Here is a 22,110-nt window from a genome sequence, read left to right as displayed (position 1 = left end):
ACGTACAAAGGAGGATGACATAGTTGATCCCATGTATCAGGAATCTTCCCTATGAGAATAGACTGAGGCCCTGAATCTGCAGTCTCTTGAAAAATGTAGAATTAGGGGGGATATGATCGAGGTGTAAAAATGGAAAACAGGAATAAATAAAGGGGATGCAAATAGCGTGCTGAAAATTTCCCGCCAAGACAGGACTCGCAGCAATGGTTTCAAGTTAGAAAAATTCAGATTCACGAAGGATATAGGAAAGCACTGGTTTGGTAATAGAGTTGTGGATGAGCGGAACAAACTCCCGAGTACAGTTATTGAGGCTAAAACGTTGTGTAGTTTTAAAAATAGGTTAGATAAATACATGAGTAGGTGCGGGTGGGTGTGAGTTGGACCTGACTAGCTTGTGCTACTAGGTCTGATGCAGTGCTCCTTCCTTAAGTGGAAGTGACCTGATTAGGTGGGTGTTTGGGCTAATCCAGGGGGAAGACATGGACCTGCTTTGCATGGGTCAGTAGGCCTGATGCAGTGTTCCTTCTTTCTTATGTTCTTATGTTCTTCAGTTCAAAAGTGGAAGATGAGGAGAAATTTGAGGTAATCAGTCCCTCAGCCTGAAGTTGATGTGTTCAGTCCATCAATGATTACTGGACTGAACACATCAACTCCAGGATGAAGGACTGATTACCTCAAACTCCTCATCTTCCACCATTCTCTGCATTAGACTGAGGAAGTCACTGACTGACAGAATGTTCACTACACCTTGATGTTTTATAATTGGTTTTTAGCTTCTTGTATGGAATTTAAGAACTAATACATTACTCTAAAATATGTGAAAAATTCCTCATAAATTATACTTTACTTCAAATATTATTTATGACCCATAAAAGTTTAATTATTTTTAATATAAAAATTTTCCTTGCTTCATGCAAATTCATTTAAATATGACCCTATTTAACAGAATTCTTCCTCCGTAAGCTATGCGTGTCGTAAGAGGCGACTAAAATGCCAGGAGCAAGGGGCTAGTAACCCCTTCTCCTGTATATATTACTAAATTTAAAAGGAGAAACTTTAATTTTTCCTTTTGGGCCACCCCGCCTCGGTGGGATACGGCCGGTTTGTTGAAAGAAAGACGATGACCCTATTTCTACCATTAACTATTCTTTTTAACACACCAGCCTTCTCCCACTGAGGTAGTGTGACCTGAAAAAGAAGAAACGCTTTCACCATCATACACTCTATAACTGTCCTGCCAGAGGTGCACTGATACCACACTTCAGATGTGATCACCTCAGCACACCACCACTGGATGTTTAACTTTTATAATCACTGTGAACTGGTTTCTAGTGACATAAGAAAGTATTATAGTTGACCTACTGGCCAACAGTCTGTAAATCCTACTTTTCCCAACCATTCCCACTCATACATAACACTTACTATTGCCCGAAATGCTCTGCATATAAAGGGGCTTTTGGCATGTACACCCAATTGTTATACTTCTTTGTACAAACACGTATCATGCTGAAATAAAAGTATCATCATCATCATCATTATTGGTAACCATTGCTTCCGTATGCAAAGAACAGAGGAGAACAAAGAAGCACTGCAGTGGGCCTACTGGCCCATGCTATGTAGCTCCTACTCTTAGCTACTCTACTGCTAAACCATTGCTACGCTAAATAAGTATGAAGGACTCCTAAAGTAGGCCTACTGATCTATGTTATATAAATCCTATTCTCACCAAACTATTCCAAGTTGTTTTTAACTATATTCATAAATCAAGAAATGTGGAATTAGCAAGTCTTGGAACATATCCCTGTGTTTTACATGCCAAGGCCCTGGAACACATCTATCATATAAAGGAAAAGACTCTTTCAACACACTGGCTGTAACCCACCGAGGCGGGGTGGCCCAAAAGAAAAAACAAAAGTTTCTCCTTTTATATTTATTAATAGTTAATTTTAAGCCAGCCCGAAATGCTATGCATAGTATAAGTGGCTTTGGCATGCTGCTCTTATCTGTATTTTTTTGTACCTCTGTATGTATGCTCAAATTGTTAATAAATAAATAAATAAATAAATATACGTATACAGGAGAAGGGGTTACTAGCCCCTTGCTCCCGACATTTTAGTCGCCTCTTACGACACGCATGACTTACAGAAGAAGAATTCTGTTCCACTTCCCCATGGAGAAAAGTAAAAGACACCTGTAATAATAATCTTTCATCTTTCAACGCACCGGCAATATCCCACCGAGGCAGGGTGGCCCAAAAATAAAAACAAAAGTTTCTCTTTTGAATTTTAGTAATGTATACAGGAGAAGGGGTTACTAGCCCCTTGTTCCCTGTAATAATAATATATTCAAATATTATTTGGAAGTGCTGTTCAGCAGTTTAAAAACTGCTTAAGTTTGTATTTTATTGTACATGTCTTTTCTTGACAGAAAGCACGTATACTTTTTCACATTTTATTGCATGTTCAGATTTTTTCCACTTCCATAAGTGCACTATAGCCTAGACTTGACATTTCATACCCAATGTCCTCATGGTGAGCCCTTATTATACATCAAAATAGATAAAAAAAATTGTTACATTAACAATCACTATACAGTGGTCCCTTGACTTACAACGATTTTGAGTTATGATTTACCCTCATAAAAGAATTTAGTTTTGAGTTGTGACGAAAAATTTGAGACGCGATACGTGTACATTGGTCAGTGTGCATGGGTGGGACTCAGCTCAGATACAAGCTAGAGTGGGAAGAATGGGAGCGGTGGGTGGGAATGAGGGAGGGGTGGAAGGGAGGAGGCTAGGAGACTATGCCTATAACAAACGCAGACAGCGGCAGAGTGTGACAAAAATAAAAGTGTGTTAATAATATGTCAAATCTACAATTCTTTACCAGTCTCTGCTTGCCCTGCCTGCCCTGTCCTACCTGCCCTGCCCTACCTTTCTTGTCCTGCCTTGCCCTGCCCAGCCTTGGCCTGCTCTACCTGTTAAAGTCTGTCCTGCCATGACTGCTCTGGCTTGTTCTGCCATGATTGTCCTGGTCTGTCTTGTCATGCCTGCTCTGGCCTACCTGCCCTTCCCAACACCACCACACCAACTCTTCAAGTCCAGGTATAATAAAAGTTGCACCTTTGGAGTCTTGGAACAAATTACCATAAAACTGTGTATTTTAAGGTTTGACTTACTATAGTTTTGAGATGGAAAAAATGTTCTGGAATGGATTAACATCCTAACTCAAGGGTCAACTGTATACTTATGACTGCAAGTCAAGGGTCATGCTCGCTCTGTCAAAAAAATAGTTTTTAATCTATACACTGTTTTTCTAGGGACAATATAATTTTTGCTTTACCTAGTCTTGTAATAAAATTGGTAGAATTACCGACAATATGTAAAGTAAAAGGACACAAGTGCAACTAATGTGACATTATATTGTGGAAACGTTTCGCTCTCTCTCCAGGAGCTTTATCAAGCCATTACAAACAATACATGGACACAGAGAGTATATATAGGCTCAGAGTGAGGTGCAATACTAGTGGTAGTATTAGTAGTAGTAGTAGTAGTGACAAAAGTTGTAGTAGTAGTAGTAGTAATACAATATGGTAGAGCAATTAATTCGTACATGAGTAAAAGGATATAAAAGCTATTACTTGGGTAACATAAAAATAAGATGGACAAGTATAAACTGGATAAAGGCAGCCTGTTTCAGTGTTCACTCTCTGTAATGTGCATTGTGTAGTATAACAGGAGAGACTATGTTATGGCACGGTTTACTGTTTTCAGGAGGATTCTTGCTAAGACTTCAGAGATGGTGAAGCTGCCGTTGTTTTGTTTAACTGTATTCAAAACAGTGATCAGTGCTGATTCGAGGCACTTGCGTCTGCGGAAATTAATTTCTTTGATTACTAATTGGGAGTCCCTGAATTTCATGAGATGATTGGTGGAATTTCGGTGTTGTACACAGGCGTTGTTCAAGTTATCGTTCCTACATGCGTAAATGTGTTCATTGAGGCAGGTGTCAAGGTTTCTTGCTGTTTCACCTACGTAAATCTTGTCACAGCCTCCACAGGGTATAGTGTAAACTCCTGCGTTGACTGGTTCGTGGTGCTTTGATTTTGTCCTGGTTAGATTCTTTATTGAAGTGCTAGAAGCGATGGCGACTCTGGTGTTAGCTTGTGAAAGTACAGTGGATCCCCGGTTAACGATATTTTTTCACTCCAGAAGTATGTTCAGGTGCCAGTACTGATCGAATTTGTTCCCATAAGAAATATTGTGAAGTAGATTAGTCCATTTCAGACCCCCAAACATACACGTACAAACGCACTTACATAAATACACTTACATAATTGGTCACATTCAGAGGTAATCGTTATGCAGGGGTCCACTGTACTTTAGAAACGTTCAGTGCAACCTGGCTGTTGGGAAGAATTATAACTTTGTTGGGAGTGGTGTTGGTGCATGGAGAATTAATGATCTGAAGAGCTCTTTTCTTGCAGTCTTTGATGAAAAAGGAAGGAAAATGTAACTCAGTGAATGTTTGGTGAATGTATGTACATTCCACGTCAAGAAACTCAGGACTACAAATTCGGTATGCTCTTAGGAAAAACCCGATGAAGATGCCTCTTTTGGTCTTGGTATCTTGACTGGAATAGAAGTGTGTGAGATCATTTTTATTAGTAGGTTTCCGATAAACTTGAAATCTTATGTTCTTGTCTACTTTGTGAATGAGGACGTCGAGGAAAGGTAGCTTGTCATTGGACTCTTCTTCTAGTGTAAACTGGATCACCGGTTCAACTGCGTTGAGCCTTGCCTGAAATTCCGTACATCAAAACGTTTGGGAGTTATTATGAGGACGTCGTCCACATAACGTAACCAAGTGACGCTTGAAGGGATGATGTTGGCGAAGTGTTCAGACTCTAGGTGTTCCATGTATAAGTTGGCTAGGACGGCACTGATGGGGGACCCCATTCCCATGCCGTAGGTTTGTTTGTAGAGCTTGTTATTGAAAGAAAAGCAGTTGAAATTAACACAGAGTTCAATCAAATGATGGACCTTTTGAATGATCAATCTACATACGAACCCATCAGCACTCAACAGTGGGAGACGCTCACCAAAGATTTTCTATACAAAACCAGACAAATACTCAAACGCACTAGAGAAGGGAAGAAACTTCTGCACTTGTTACCAAGCAACCCTAAACCAGCACTCATGTATGGTTTACCCAAGACCCATAAACACAATATTCCTCTCAGACCAATCACGTCAGGAATAGACAGTGCTCCACACAAACTAGCCGGAGTTCTTGCCAAACACCTTTCCTGCCTTCTGGGGACCATCAGCCCCGCTCATCTTAAACACTCAGGCGACCTTCTCAACCGCATCCGAAACCTCTCCATCCGTAACAAGAAACTAAGAAGTTTGGACGTGACTTCCCTCTTCACAAAAGTACCTACCACAAAAGCCATCGAGGTTCTACAACGTAAAGTCAACCAGGACCTTAATCTTCCTCTACCTCCCGGAGATTTTGTTGACTTGATTGAACTCTGTGTTAATTTCAACTGTTTTTCTTTCAATAACAAGCTCTACAAACAAACCTACGGCATGGGAATGGGGTCCCCCATCAGTGCCGTCCTAGCCAACTTATACATGGAACACCTAGAGTCTAAACACTTCGCCAACATCATCCCTTCAAGCGTCACTTGGTTACGTTACGTGGACGACGTCCTTGTAATAACTCCCAAACGTTTTGATGTACGGAATCTTCAGGAAAGGCTCAACGCAGTTGAATCGGTGATCCAGTTTACACTAGAAGAAGAGTCGAATGACAAGCTACCTTTCCTCGACGTCCTCATTCACAAAGTAGACAACAACCTAAGATTTCAAGTTTATCAGAAACCTACTAATAAAAATGATCTCGCACACTTCTATTCCAGTCAAGATACCAAGACCAAAAGAGGCATCATCATCAGGTTATTCCTAAGAGCATACCGAATTTGTAGTCCTGAGTTTCTTGACGAGGAATGTACATACATTCACCAAACATTCACTGAGTTACATTTTCCTTCCTTTTTCATCAAAGACTGCAAGAAAAGAGCTCTTCAGATCATTAATTCTCCACGCATCAACACCACTCCCAACAAAGTTATAATTCTTCCCAACAGCCAGGTTGCACTGAACGTTTCTAAAGTACTTTCACAAGCTAACACCAGAGTCGCCATCGCTTCTAGCACTTCAATAAAGGATCTAAACAGGACAAAATCAAAGCACCATGAACCAGTCAACGCAGGAGTTTACACTATACCCTGTGGAGGCTGTGACAAGATTTACGTAGGTGAAACAGCAAGAAACCTTGACACCCGCCTCAATGAACACATTTACGCATGTAGGAACGATAACTTGAACAACGCCTGTGTACAACACCGAAATTCCACCAATCATCTCATGAAATTCAGGGACTCCCAATTAGTGATCAAAGAAACTAATTTCCGCAGACGCAAGTGCCTCGAATCAGCACTGATCGCTGTTTTGAATACAGTTAAACAAAACAAAATGGCAGCTTCACCATCTCTGAAGTCTTAGCAAGAATCCTCCTGAAAACAGTAAACCGTGCCATAACATAGTCTCTCCTGTTATACTACACAATGCACATTACAGAGAGTGAACACTGAAACAGGCTGCCTTTATCCAGTTTATACTTGTCCATCCTATTTTTATGTTACCCAAATAATAGCTTTTATATCCTTTTACTCATGTACAAATTAATTGCTCTACCATATTGTATTACTACTACTACTACAACTTTTGTCACTACTACTACTACTACCACTAGTATTGCACCTCACTCTGAGCCTATATATACCCTCTGTGTCCATGTATTGTTTGTATCGGCTTGACAAAGCTCCTGGAGAGCGAAACGTTGCCACAATAAAATGTCACATTAGTTGCACTTGTGTCCTTTTACTTTACCTAGTCTTATTTCTAATGTACAGTATATCATAGGCATTATACACCAAAAAAGTATGTTAATATGATAGAATATGCTGTTTATGACATTTTATTGAGATGTTTCATCCACCTGTGACTATTAATTGGGAGTGGACTTGTCAACAGATGGGTCTATGAATTGATGAGGAGGAAAAAAGTGAGTGGAGACAAAGAACATTATCCATGGAAGCAAAGGGGAATGTATGAGAGTATAGTGGAACCAACGCTCTTATTTGAGTGTGAAACATGGGTGGCGAATGTTGTAACAAGGAGAAGGCTGGTGGTAGTGCAGATATCATGTCTGAGGGCAATGCGAATATTATGCAGAGAGTCTGTATCTTGGAGATTAGAAGGGTTACTAAAAATATTATCTAGAGGGCTGAGGAGGGGTTGCTGAGGTGGTTCGGACATTTAGAGAGGGTGGAACAAAACAGAATGACTTGGAGGACATATAAATCTATAGTGGGATTAAGGTGGGGTAGAGGTCATCCTATGAAAGGTTGGAGGGAGAGGGGAAAGGTTGGAGGGAGGGGGAAAGGTTGGAGGGAGGGGGGAAAGGTTGGAGGGAGGGGGGAAAGGTTGGAGGGAGGGGGGAAAGGTTGGTTTTGTGTGTGAGGGGCTTGGACTTCCAGCAAGTGTGAACGAGCATGTTAGATAGAAGCTAGTGGAGGCAAATGGCTTTTATGATTTGATGTGCTGTTGGAGCATGAGCAATGTAACATTTATGAAGGGATTCAGGGAAACCAGTTAGCCAGACTTGAGTCCTGGAGGTGGGAAGTACCATCTCTCTGCCCTGAAGGAGGGGTGCTGATATGTTGCAGTTTTTGAAATGTAATTTAGGCATGCCTCTGGCAAGACATTGATAAAGTGAATGATGATGATGAAAGTGTTTCTTCTTTTTCGGGTCTCCCTGCCTTGGTGGGAGACGGCCGATGTGTTAATAAAAATAAAAGTCCTCAACATAATCCCTCATGCTGAAGAATTAGATACTTTTGAAACATTTGGTAATCTTTATTGTGGAAACATTTTGCCAACAAGTGGCTTCCTTAGTCCAGTACAGTGATGAATGGTGGAAGGAATGCGAGGCTTAGGGACTTATTATCTCGAACTCCTCGTTCTTCCATCATTCATCTCTGTACTGGACTGAAGAAGCCACTTGTTGGCAAAATGTTTCCACAATTTGGCAGTTTTCTAAACCATTTACATTGTAATATCTCATTGTATTTGAGAATGTTACACACAAATTTGCATTCATGCATTATACAGTAATCCTTTGTGGTATCTGGGTATTCTATATAGGATGGCCCCGCTTTACGGTGCTTTGCTTTACGGCATTTTGCTAACGCAGCAGTTTTCAATTACGTATACCCATTTTTCATTTATTCAGACTTCCCACAATAAATATATTCACCACTAAGGATGAAAGTATTTTAAGCAATATGTGTAATGTATATGCATTTTTTTTAGGCCAAGCTCAGTGCTCACTTAATATATCATAGTGTAAACATGTGGTCAGGATTTTATTGACATTTGAAAGTAAAAAAAGGCTATGTTTCACTGTGCAGCTATTTTCACCTTACAGCAGCAGCCCAGAACCTAACCTCCTGTATAAGTGGAGGCCCTAATGTACACAAATTTGTAGTTCTTAAGTATACACTAAGCCCTCTCATTATCTGAATACGTTATATATACGCTGGGTATGCTATACACAAGTTTGCATTCATGCAGTATACAGTAATCCCTTGTGGTATTTGGGTATGGTATACAAATTCACATTTAAGCAGTATACATAGAGTGATTCCTCATTATTTGGGTACATTATGTGATTTTTTTTAATTTAGGAATTTTTTAATTTGCAGATTTACTCCTAAGTAATTTAGAATGTGTAATGCAGATTTGCTCCTAAGTAATTTAGGATGTGTAATGCAGATTTGCTCCTAAGTAATTTAGGATGTATAATGCAGATTTTTTCCTAAGTAATTAAAGATTTGTAATGCAGATTTGCTCTTATGTGATCAATCTGGCTCATAAAATGTAGTGAGGATTCCCATAATGAAAAATTGAGGGTTGACAACTCGACTGAAACTGCTAGAGCAAGCAAGGGCTTAGAATACATCTACCACAAAAATCAAGGACACCTGTAATCTCTACCTCCCTCTCTTGCATGTTTAACAGACTTTTTAAGTCTGTATCTCTCTCTCTTTCTCTCAACTTCAACAGTCTTCTTAAGTCTTATCCTCTCTCTCTCTCTCTCTCTCTCACCTTCAACAGTCTTTTTAAGATTGGGTCTGAGTTTCTCTTCAATGGATGCAGGAGAGTGGAGATAGAGTGACTTGGTTCTTCCATCAATCATTGCTTGGAGTCCAGGACTCTTCATCTGAAGAACAATAAAAACATGATTAAAACAAAAGAAATTATGATAAAACTCCCATCCCAATTACTGAAGCTGAAAACTAATTAAGTTCTTCTCGACTAGAGACTCAAACCTAGTGAGAAAAATCCCAAACTCCCATGTTAAGAGATTTTCTCATGGGTAATTACCAAGCAGGTGTTCCGTGGCTCATTTGGTAGTACACTCACCTCACACAGTGAGTGTCCGTGGTTCAATCCTGGCATGGGTGGAAACGCTGTCCCTGTTCACCTAACAGTAAGTAGGTACCTGGGTGTTAGTCGACTGCTGTGGGTCACATACTGGGGCGGTAGTATACCTTAGATATGGCTGGTCTTTGAAATTAACCAAGGTAGAATAACAGCTCTTAACCTGTAAAATTGACGTGTAAAAAAAAAAATAACTACACCTATCACCAACTACAGCAATATCTTGCATAATATGTTTAATGTGCATCAAAATAATACTGTACTATACAATACATTTGTGTATCTGTACCTCAATAAACTTACTAATTTGAAACCATAAGTGATGACATAAGAAGAACAGAGGAAATAATCTTGTTCACCGTAAAATGCAATAAATAAAATTTACATTTTTAAATTTATAAACAGTATTATATCAAAACCCCTACTGTTCAAAATCATAGTATACAAGGTATTCCTGTACTGGAGTGACTAGGCGTGTTTTACCTGATACAGGAATGACCAGGCAAGTCTTATGTGGTACTGGAGTGACTAGGCAAGTCTTACCTGGTACTGGAGTGACTAGGCAAGTTTTACCTGATACAGGAATGACCAGGCAAGTCTTACCTAGTACTGGAGTGACTAGGCAAGTCTTACCTTGTACTGGAGTTACAAGGTGAGTTTTATCTGGTACTGGAGTAACTCAGCAAGTCTTACCTGGTGCTGGAGTGACTAGATGAGTCTTACCTGGTACTGGAGTGACTAGATGAGTCTTACCTGGTACTGGAGTGACTCAGTCAATCTCTTTATAATGTCTTGCAACTTCTCAGTTGACTGAACTTCAAGTTCTTGAGGAACTTGACTGCAAGCCACACAGTCTACCTGTAGCGGATGAAACAATAAACTGATGGTAAATCATTACACATGACTCTCGGTACACACACAGAAGAATGGACAATAATAATAATATAATTATCTTTACTTCTACAAGTACATGTAGAGTGGACCCCCGACCAACGAAGGCATCACCTAACGAAAAAATCACCTAAAGAAGCATTTGAGCGTAAAAATTTTGGCCCGACCAACGATGAAAAACTCGACTAACAACATTTGTTCTGAACACGTCCACGTGTCCGTCTGGCCTGATCACGCCTTAGCGGCCCTGCCTTCAGTTAGTGTGCCAGTGTTTACAAGCCAGTGCGGTCGCTTCTACACAAACATTCAGTACATTTTGCATTATTCCAGTGTTTTTAGTGCTTGTAACTGCTAAATAAGCCACCATGGGCCCAAAGAAAGCTTCTAGTGCCAAACCTGTGGTAAAAAGGGTGAGAATTACAATTGAAATAAAGAAGGAGATAATTACAAAGTATGAAAGTGGTGTCCGTGTCTCCGAGCTGGCCAGGCTGTATAACAAACCCCAATCAAGCATCGCTTGCTGTTGTTGTGAAAGGTGCATGTATGTTTTCGAAACAGAGGTTGCAAGTACTCGAAGATGTTGAGAGACTGTTGTTGTGGATAAATGAAAAACAGATGTCAGGAGATAGTATCTCTCAATCAATCATATGTGAAAAGGCAAGGCAGTTGCGTGACAATTTAATTAAAAAAATGCCTGCAACTAGTGGTGATGTGAGTGAATTTAAGGCCAGCAAAGGTTGATTCGAGAGATTTAAGAATTGTAGTGGTATACACAGTGTGATAAGGCATGGTGAGGCTGCCAGTTCTGACCAAAAAGTGGCTGAAAAATATGTGCAGGAATTCCAGGGGTACATAGAGGCTGAAGGATTTAAACCCCAACAAGTGTTTAACTGTGATGAAACAGGCCTGTTTTGGAAGAAAATGTCAAACAGGACCTACATTACACAGGAGGAAAAAGCACTGCCAGGACACAAGCCTATGAAAGACAGGCTAACTTTAATGTTGTGTAGTAATGCTAGTGGGGATTGCAAAGTGAAGCTTCTACTCATGTATCACTCTGAAACTCCCAGAGTGTTCAAGAAAAACGATGTCATCAAGACTAATTTGTGTGTGATGTGGAGAGCAAACAGTAAGGCATGGGTCACTAGGGACATTTTCTATGTTTGGTTTCATCATGTGTTTGCCCCCACTGTGAAAAATTACCTCTTGGAAAATAAATTGGACCTGAAGTGCCTCCTAGTATTAGACAATGCTCCTGGTCATCCGTTAGAGTTTTTTTATTATTATTATCACACTGGCTGATTCCCACCAAGGCAGGGTGGCCCGAAAAAGAAAAACTTTCACCATCATTCACTCCATCACTGTCTTGCCAGAAGGGTGCTTTACACTACAGTACCCTTCTGGCAAGACAGTGATGGAGTGAATGATGGTGAAAGTTTTTCTTTTTCGGGCCACCCTGCCTTGGTGGGAATCAGCCAGTGTGATAATAATAATAAAAAAACTCTGTCAGAGTTGCCAGAGCGAATTTCAGGGGAGTTAAGTTTTATCAAAGTGAAATTCTTGTCTCCTAATACCACTCCTCTCCTCCAGCCCATGGACCAGCAGGTCATTTCAAATTTCAAAAAACTGTACATCAAAGCAGTGTTTCAAAAGTGCTTTGAGTGGCCTCAGACACTTGATTGACCCTAAGAGAGTTTTGGAAAGATCACTTTAGTATCCTCAATTGTGTAAATCTTATAGGTAAGGCTTGGGAGGGAGTGACTAACAGGACCTTGAACTCTGCTTGGAGGAAACTGTGGCCAGCATGTGTATAAGAGAGGGATTTTGAAGGGTTTGGGGCTAACCCTGAGAAGCCTATGCCAGTTGTGGAATCTATTGTGGCATTGGGGAAGTCCTTGGGGTTGGAGGCTAATGAGAAGGATGTGGAAGAGTTGGTGGAGGACGACAATGAAGAACTAACCATTGATGAGCTGCAAGAGCATCTGCAACAGCAAGAGGCCGCACCTGAGGAAACTGCTTCAGAAGAGGGGAGAGAGAAATTGAGGAAGTTGCCTTCTTCAACGATTAAGGAAATTTGTACAATGTGGACAAAGCTGCAAACCTTTATGGATGAAAAATCACCCTGACACAGCTATTGCAAGCCATGCTGGTGACTTTTACAATGACAATGTTGCGACCCATTTTAGGAAAATCTTAAAGGAACGCGAGGTAAAGAGCTCTATGGACAGATTTTTGGTGCGACAGAGGTCCAGTGACTCTTAAGTTGTTCCCAGTGGCATTAAAACAAGAAGGAAAGTAACCCCGGAAAAGGAATTGGTACCTAAAGTCCTTATGGAAGGGGATCCCCTTCCAAACAATAAAACACCTCCATCTCCCCTCCTCCCATCTCAACCCTCAACACTACATCTTCAATAAAGGTTAGTCTCATTTATTCTTCATTTAGTACAGTATTTATTGTGCATGTATCCTTTTTCTGTGTAGGAAAATGTATATTTCATGTGAAAAAAAAAATCATACTTTTGGGTGTCTGGAACGGATTAATTGGATTTACATTATTTCTTATGGGGATAATTAATTTGTAAAGTAAAAGGACACAAGTGCAACTAATGTGACATTTATTGTGGCAACGTTTCGCTCTCCAGGAGCTTTATCAAGCCTTTTACTTTACATATTGTCGGTAATTCTACCAACTTTATTACATAATTAATTTGACTACCAATAAACTCGTCCAAAGATAAGCTCTCTGGAATGGATTAATATTGTTGGTCAAGGGTCCACTGTACAAGGTATATAGGCCTAGCTGACATCAAAATCCTCTTGTTATGCTGAGCATTTCAGGCAATTAAGTCAGTTTAGTCCCAGGATACGACCCACACCAGTCAACTAAGACCCAGGCACCCATTTTACTGATGGGTGAACATGGACAGCAGGTATCTTAAGGAAACATGTCCCTAATGCTTTCCAGCCATACCAGGGATTCAATTTCCAGACCTCAGTGTGTGAGCTGAGTGTACTACCAATCAAGCTACAGGACACCTCAGAGACTCAAAGCTGTGGTCCTGGCAAGTAGTAAGCTCAACACTGCATCAAAAAGCTCACAAAAGATAATTTTACAGATTCGTATCATTATTATAATCAAAACCAAGTACTAAACCCACCAGGGTCATACAGCCCAGATTCACATCAATGATCTGGTGTTTGGTAATTCAGCAACCTATATTACAGCGATCTTTTTCAATTTGGCAAAAAGATGAACAACGCATAGCTGAAAAATTGCTACTTTTTTGTCATGATTGACTCACACGTGCATAATAACTTAAGAAAAATAATAATAATAATAATAATAATAATATTCTCCATGGGGAAGTGGAAAAGAGTCCTTTCTCTGTAAGGCATGCATGTCATAAGAGGTAACTAAAATGCCAGGAGCAAGGGGCTAGTAACCCCTTCTCCTGTATACATTACTAAATTTAAAAAGAGAAACTTTCACTTTTCCTATTAGGTCACCCTGCCTTGGTAGGATATGGCTGGTTTGTTGAAAAAAACAAAATAATAATATTCTCCATGGGGAAGTGGAAAAGAATCCTTCTTCCGTAAGCCAAGCATGTCGTTAGCAGGAATAGACTGTTTGCACTCACTATCAGAAGTTCAAGAGACAAAAAGTGAGAAAGTTATAGCAAGAGTCATGAGTAAAAAAAGGCCTTAGAATAGAACCAATCTATAACATATTAAATTCCCATCTAAAGCCTCACAGTATTTCTTTGATGGAACATTGAAGGGCTTTAACCTGGTCCTGATGGATAAAAACAATGGGTATCATAGAATGAAAACAGGGAGGCCTATGAACCACAATTAATCCCTCCAGAAGGGATTTCTAAGGTTTCTTAGACATTTTTCTGTCATGTATTTCTCCAGGGAATAGATATAACATGACTCACGAAATCATATATCAATCTTAATATTTTTAACAAAGCAGCAGTCTCTCACTGAGGCAGAGTGACCCAGATGGGAAGAAAATATAAAAGTCTTCTTTTTTTACGTTTAGTAATTTATATAGGCGAAGGGGTTACTAGCCCTTTGCTCCCGGCATTATAGTTGTCTCTTACGACACACATGGCTTACTGAGGAAGGATTCTTCTCCACTTCCCAATGGAGTAATCTTAATATACATGTATATATTTATATTTTCTCAACTTGATTTCTTCGCTAATCTCCCACACTCGTGCTGTTTTTCATTCCCCAAATACATCCATGTTATATTTTTTGATGCATGAGGTCTTTTGATTTATTTTAAAAATTGGTATAAATTTAACTGAAGACAGATACACATGTTGAAGAACATGGCTTTATTGAGATAAAGTTCTTCTGTGAAAAGCTTCATTGCCATATCTTTATAAGGCTCTATACTGTGAAACATGGGTTGATTTAACTCTATAGAGTGAGACATGCCTTGATAAAACTCTTCATCTTGAAACAAGGTTTCATACAGCTTTACACAAAGCAAAACATAGCTTAATTAAGCTCTATACAGTGAAACATGGCTTGATAAAGTTCAACACTGTGAAACATAACTTAATAAAGCTCTTAACAGAGCCATAACATTGTCCCACTAAAAGCTGGTTCAGCAACTTGTGTTGGTGTTGTCGCATTTCTTGGAAGTACAAAATAAGATGCATTTCAGAAGGCCATCTGAAATGTGAGGTCAGCGCACTTCCGGCAAAAGAGCGACTGAACGAATGATAGCAAATGTGCTTCATCTTTTTCTGAGGTCACCCAACCTCAGTGGGAAACAGTTGGTGTGTTTTAAAAGTGTATTTATAAAAATGTGATGAAGTTGTTATGTCTTCTCCCATTGAAATCTGGCTATGTTTACTGACACTATTAACGACAAGCTACTAAAAATATCTATGCAGATGACGACCAACAAACTTACTCTCAATATATACAAAACCTACTACATACTGCTTGGAAACAGAGCTTTAAATATCCAACTTAGCATACTGATCAATGGTTCTCCCATTACAAGACACACTGAGGGCAAATTTTTAGGTCTTCACCTTGACTGCAACCTGAAATTCCAGACCCACATCCAACATATAGCCAAGGTCTCCAAAACAGTAGGTATCCTTTCCATGATACAATACTGTGTACCTCAAAAGGCACTACTTATGCTATACCACTCTCTAATCTACCCCTACCTCACCTATGGTACTTGGGGTTCTACTATGACTAATCACCTTAAACCATTAATAACCCAACAAAAATGCTGTTGGAAGGGTGACCTTCACTCTGGCTCCACTATGTAGATGACATCTTTGCTCTTTGGCCTCATGACTCTTGTCTCTTCCAAAAAAGCTGTTGTGTGGATGATCGCCAATTCCTGTGCTAAACAACACACCCCTCCATTCTTGAAGAGTTTAAACTTAATCTTCTTCTTTCAACACACCGGCTGTATCCCACCGAGGCGGGGTGGCCCACCGAGGTGGGGTGGCCCACCGAGGTGGGGTGGCGCACCGAGGTGGGGTGGCCCAAAAGGAAAAACGCAAGTTTCTCCTTTTACTTCTTTCTTTCTTTCAACACACCGGCCATATCCCACCAAGGCAGGGTAGCCCAAAAAGAAAAACAAAAGTTTCTCTTTTAAATTTAGTAATTTATATGGGAGAAGGGGTTACTAGCCCCTTGCTCCCTTCTCCTTTTACATTTAGTAATATATACAGGAGAAGAGGTTACTAGCCCCTTGCTCCCTTTGAACTTAATATGCATTCATATTACTGTGCCTACCATATAGAACATTAAACTCCAATATAAACCCTCCTCTCAAACTTTTCCTTGACAGCTGCAAGAGAACACACAGGCACAACACAAGGCACATCCCTCGTATCCACTTCACCCCATGCAAAAAATGCAATGTATATAAAGAGCTCCAAGATCTCGAACTCACTGCCCAAACCAGCAGAAGGTCTTCTGTCTGCCCATCAATTTAGGGCTATAATTAAAAATCACCTCATCCCCCAGATGTACCTCTACCAACACTTTGTTATACCACAAAACACCAACTCATCCAACTACTTCCATTTTTTCACCATTTCTTATATAATCTTTCCACAGCCTGAAATTATAGAATTATAGAAATTATAGATTATACTTAAGGAATCCAATTAACCTAATATCACTAAATCAGTTTAAAGTATTAATACACACCTAAAATTGTACTAATGTAAATTGTACTAATTATATTTTTCTTTTTTTGCTACTTCTCCACTATAAATTTTTCTAATTTTTTACAAGCTCTTTTTTTGTAATAACACTCAATTCAAATTTACCACCCCATAACTTATGTCTAGTTTTAAGTAGTCTATAAGCATTAGGATTAGTTTTTCCAAAATGCATGCATGATATTGGCTTTCTTTGTGTGTGCCAATAATTTCTTACATGTTAACCACAGTTTGTATGCTATACAAAGAAATAAAAATTTGAATTTGAATGTAATCCATGGTGACCATTTTATCTTGTTCATATATGCATTATAGTTTGTCTAGATAAAAGATTACAAAATAATCCTTTCTAACCTTTTTCTCTTGTTCGTATGTGTATGTGTATATGCCGTCTGTGTCATTGAACACGGAGTAGTTGTTCATAGGTATGCATGCTGATGTAGCCAGCTTGAACACTTCGGTAGCGCAGGCTGCGGCAATGACAGCATTTGTAGACGCCACAGCCGGTATGATGCGCTTCACTACACCTTGTGTAAGACGGTACGTTACACCACTAATACCTGAAAAATTTAATTACTGGCATTATTAGGTCGTCTGACAATAACTCTGGTAATTAAATTAAAATTCAAAAATTTATTTCTTTGCAAGGTGTAGTTACATACAGGAAAATCTCATTAAGCACAAGGAAAGCTACTAACATGCCTGAGCATTTCACGCAGACTAATCCTAATGCTTACACACAGGTTATGGAGTGGTCAGTTTTAAGATAAGATAAGATAAGATTTCGTTCGGATTTTTAACCCCGGGGGGTTAGCCACCCAGGATAACCCAAGAAAGACAGTGCGTCATCGAGGACTGTCTAACTTATTTCCATTGGGGTCCTTAATCTTGTCCCCCAGGATGCGACCCACACCAGTCGACTAACACCCAGGTACCTATTTGCTGCTAGGTGAACAGGACAACAGGTGTAAGGAAACGTGTCGAAATGTTTCCACCCGCCGGGAATCGAACCCGGGCCCTCCGTGTGTGAAGCGGGAGCTTTAGCCACCAGGCCACCGGGCCTGTAGAACCCTCATATATACTGATTTGGTATCCGTGGTTTCAGCTATCCACTGTTCACTGTGGCCCAAAAATACCTCTTAATTTTGCAAAATAATGGTCCCAAAGTGTAAAAGTAGAGAAGCTGTCAGTTCTTTGCCCCTTAAGGGAGGTTCCTTGTTGCTGGTGAGGGGCTCTTGATCTAGGGAATTGGATCTGTGCTCCAATTCCCTGAATTAAGTCTGAATACCTTCCAATATCCCTCCCCCCCCAGGAGCTGTATAATCCTATGGGTTTAGCACTCCCCCATGATTATAATAATAATAATGTCAATTCTTCAAAGCCTAAGAAAAGTCATGAAGTGCTTCCCATCATTGAAAAAGTAATAATTTTCCACTTATTGTACATAATTTATCAATTAAACTTTACAATAGATATGTATAGGACTTACAGGGTTTGCTAATTAATATTTTATAATATGTAAACCACACATTGTAAGCTCTGCAAGAAAATCAACATTTTCATTTTCATCTGTGGTTTTGGTATCCACGGCAGGTCCTTGGAACATATCCCCCATGGATACGGGGGTCCTACTGTACATTAATACAAAAAAGAGGGTAGCAAAAATTTTATAATTAATAAAATTTATAGTAGAGGGGTTACAAAAAAAATTACAGCCTGTGTGATTGCAATACTTGAGCAAAACTGGTGCTGACACTGCGAGGAATGAACCACACTATCATTATAATCAAGGGGAAGCACTAAACCAGTAAATGGGAATGAGAGGTAATCAGGTTTACTCCCAGGGAGGGAGGAGAGCTCCAATTCCTTGCATTAAGAGCCCTTCATCAGTAGCAAGGCAATCCCCCCCCCCCCTCCCTTTCCTTCTGAGAGTCCCTGGTGGATCACAGATGAGATATGATCACAACATACAAAATACTGTGGGAAATAATAAGACAGACAAAATACAAAGGACCGATAAGATAGACAAAACAGGTATCCATGATAGTCAAAACAAACAAGATAAATAAAATAGACAAGATATGCAAAACAGACATAATAGTAAAGATAGATATGACAAAATTGACCAAGACACAGGTAAACCACAGGGATGTCAGGAAGTATTTCTTTAGTGCAAATCTGGTTGAAATGTGGTATGACGTGTATGAGGCAGTGGTGGAGGTATATACAAAACACAGCTTCATTAGTAGACATGATGAGACCCAAGAAGCTAGACATTAGTGATGTCAAGGTAGGGGCCAGGAGCCAAATGTCAACCACCACAAACAGAAATCAGTGAGTACACATGTACACACACATACAAAACAGGCCCAGTGCCTACTGACAAGTGCCTTTGACAATTAGTACTTACACAACTGTCTTTTCTAGTACTTGCACAACTGTCTTTGACAATTAGTACTTACACAACTGTCTTTGACAATTAGTACTGACACAACTGTCTTTGACAATTAGTACTGACACAACTGTCTTTGACAATTAGTACTGACACAACTGTCTTTGACAATTAGTACTGACACAACTGTCTTTGACAATTAGTACTGACACAACTGTCTTTGACAATTAGTACTGACACAAATGTCTTTGACAATTAGTACTTACACAACTGTCTTTGACAATCAGTACTTAAACAACTGTCTTTGACAATCAGTAGTAACACAACCTGTCTTTGACAATCAGTATTAACACAACCTGTCTTTGACAATCAGTACTTACACAACTGTCTTTGACAGTCAGTAGTTACACAAGTGCCTTTGATAACTGGTAACTAAAAAAAGGCAGGCAAACCATACCACAGGTGGGGTTAGAACCCGTGATCAGTGCTTCATTTTACAGCACATCACTAATACGGAGATTTTCAATTATACCCATTCTTCATTTATTCACAGACCAGGCCACGGGGGCGTTGACCCCTGAAACCCTCTTTAGGTATACCACTCACTATAAGTGAAGGATGAAAATATATACTGTACAGTGGACCCTCGCCTAACGAACGCATCGCATAACGTTAAATTCGCCTAACGATACATTTTAACACTAACATTTTGCCTCGGCTAACGCTAAAAAACTTGCCTAACAATATTCGTTCTTGGGTACCAATTAATATCGTTAGGTGAGGGTCCACTGTATATGTATTTTTTAGGCCTAGCTCTATTGCTCACTTAATAAATGATAGTGTAAACATGTTATCAGGCTTTTATATACTTTTAGAAGTGAAAAAAGGCTATGATTCACCTTACAACAATTTTTGCTGTGCAGCAGTAGTCCAGAACTTAACCTGCTGTATAATTGGGGCCCATCTGTAACTAACACACATGCAAAAGAACTACCTGTACTGGAACAAACAAGGTCATAACAAACACCGAGCGAGCATGACTCACCGTACTCGGCCGCTCTCTTCTGGGCCTTCTCAAAAATCCAATTAATGTGCTGTGGGTCATCACCATCGATAGGCAAGTCTTCGTTGAATGGATTTTCTTTGGGCCAGAGAAGAATGCGGACGTACTCAATACAGTGTTCCGGCAGACGAGGAGTGTGTGCGATCGTACATAGAGGGAAATTCACCTGTATGATAAAAATAATATGTTTGTTAATCAACAGCACAAAAACATGAATGATAATCAACAAAAAAGAAATATGAATGATAATCAACAAAAAAGAAATATGAATGATAATCAACAAAAAAGAAATATGAATGATAATCAACAAAAAAGAAATATGAATGATAATCAAGAAAAAACAAACATGAATGATAATCAACAAAAAAGAAATATGAATGATAATCAACAACACAAAAAGAAACATGCATGATAATCAACAAAAAAGAAATATGAATGATAATCAACAAAAAACAAATATGAATGATAATCAACAAAAAACAAATATGAATGATAATCAACAAAAAACAAATATGAATGATAATCAACAACACAAAAACAAACATGAATGATAATCAACAAAAAAGAAATATGAATGATAATCAACAACACAAAAAGAAACATGCATGATAATCAACAAAAAACAAATATGAATGATAATCAACACAAAAGAAATATGAATGATAATCAACAACACAAAAAGAAACATGCATGATAATCAACACAAAATGAAACACGCATGATAATCAACAACACAAAAATATATGCATGATAATTACCACCTGGTGCATGATGTATAACAATAAAACATTCTTGCTATCTAAAGTGTCTTTTTGTTTTTATTCATCAACATAAGCATTTTTTTACCCATTATAGATACAAAAATATTAAAAACCTAAAATGAACAGCAGTAATAAAGATTTATTTCCCACAACTTAGTATTAATTGTAGATTATTATATGTAAGCTCTCTAATAAAGGTGAGGGTCTGGATTCAATTCCCAGTGAGGGTAGAAACACTGGGCATGTTTCTTTACACTGTTGTCTATGTTCACCCATCAGTAAAATAGGTACCTGGGTGTTAGTGAACTAGTGTGGGTCGCATCCTGGGGCAAAACTGACCTAATATGCCCGAAATGCTCAGCATAACAAGCGGCTTTCTATATAGTAGTATGTTACTAATGTCAGTTATGGTCTGTATACCTTGTACACTGTACATGTGTACTTGTAGTAAATAAAGATATTATATATTTTCATTATTATTTTTATTACATTTTTTTTTTTTTTTTTGCACATGCACTTAAAAAAGTTCATCCAAAACTGAATAACACGTACTATGAGGATCTTCTCAAGTGTTATTCAATTTTGGAAGTCTCTTTCCAACTTTATTTGCAAAACATTGCATTACATAGAGGGGGGTTTACAAATACAAATTTTTGTTTCTTTATGCAATACACAAATAATGTATTTTTTTTTTTTTAACGAGTCGGCCGTCTCCCACCGAGGCAGGGTGACCCACCGAGGCAGGGTGACCCACCGAGGCAGGGTGACCCACCGAGGCAGGGTGACCCACCGAGGCAGGGTGACCCACCGAGGCAGGATGACCCACAGAGGCAGGATGACCCACCGAGGCAGGGTGACCCACCGAGGCAGGGTGACCCACCGAGGCAGGGTGACCCAAAAAGAAAGAAAATCCCCAAAAAGAAAATACTTTCATCATCACCTCACTCACACATAATCACTGTTTTTGCAGAGGTGCTCAGAATACAACTGTTTAGAAGTATATACGTATAAAGATACACAACATATCCCTCCAAACTGCTAATATCCCGAACCCTTCTTTTAAATTGCAGGCATTGTACTTCCCATTTCCAGGACTCAAGTCCGACTATATAAAAATACCCGGTTTCCCTGAATCCCTTCACTAAATATTACCCTTGTCACACTCCAACAGCTCGTCAGGTCCCAAACACCATTCGTCTCCATTCACTCCTATCTAA

General features: G+C 39.3%; 1 protein-coding gene across 1 annotated transcript in view; it reads right to left on the bottom strand.

The window, feature by feature from the left end:
* Positions 1–22,110, bottom strand: part of Uba3 (Ubiquitin-like activating enzyme 3) — a gene marked incomplete at its 5' end in the record, with an annotated part of 42,189 nt that overhangs the window by 6,131 nt on the left and 13,948 nt on the right. Inside the window, 4 exon segments of the mRNA XM_070102253.1 lie at positions 9,236–9,350; positions 10,325–10,429; positions 17,032–17,237; positions 20,115–20,298. Of these exon segments, the coding sequence (XP_069958354.1) occupies positions 9,236–9,350; positions 10,325–10,429; positions 17,032–17,237; positions 20,115–20,298 (610 nt within the window).

This window comes from Cherax quadricarinatus, chromosome 81 (assembly GCF_038502225.1).
Source record: "Cherax quadricarinatus isolate ZL_2023a chromosome 81, ASM3850222v1, whole genome shotgun sequence".
Lineage (NCBI taxonomy): Eukaryota > Metazoa > Arthropoda > Malacostraca > Decapoda > Parastacidae > Cherax > Cherax quadricarinatus.
The sequence above is the reverse complement of the archived record's forward strand: the minus strand, read 5'-3'. Positions and strand labels throughout refer to the sequence as shown.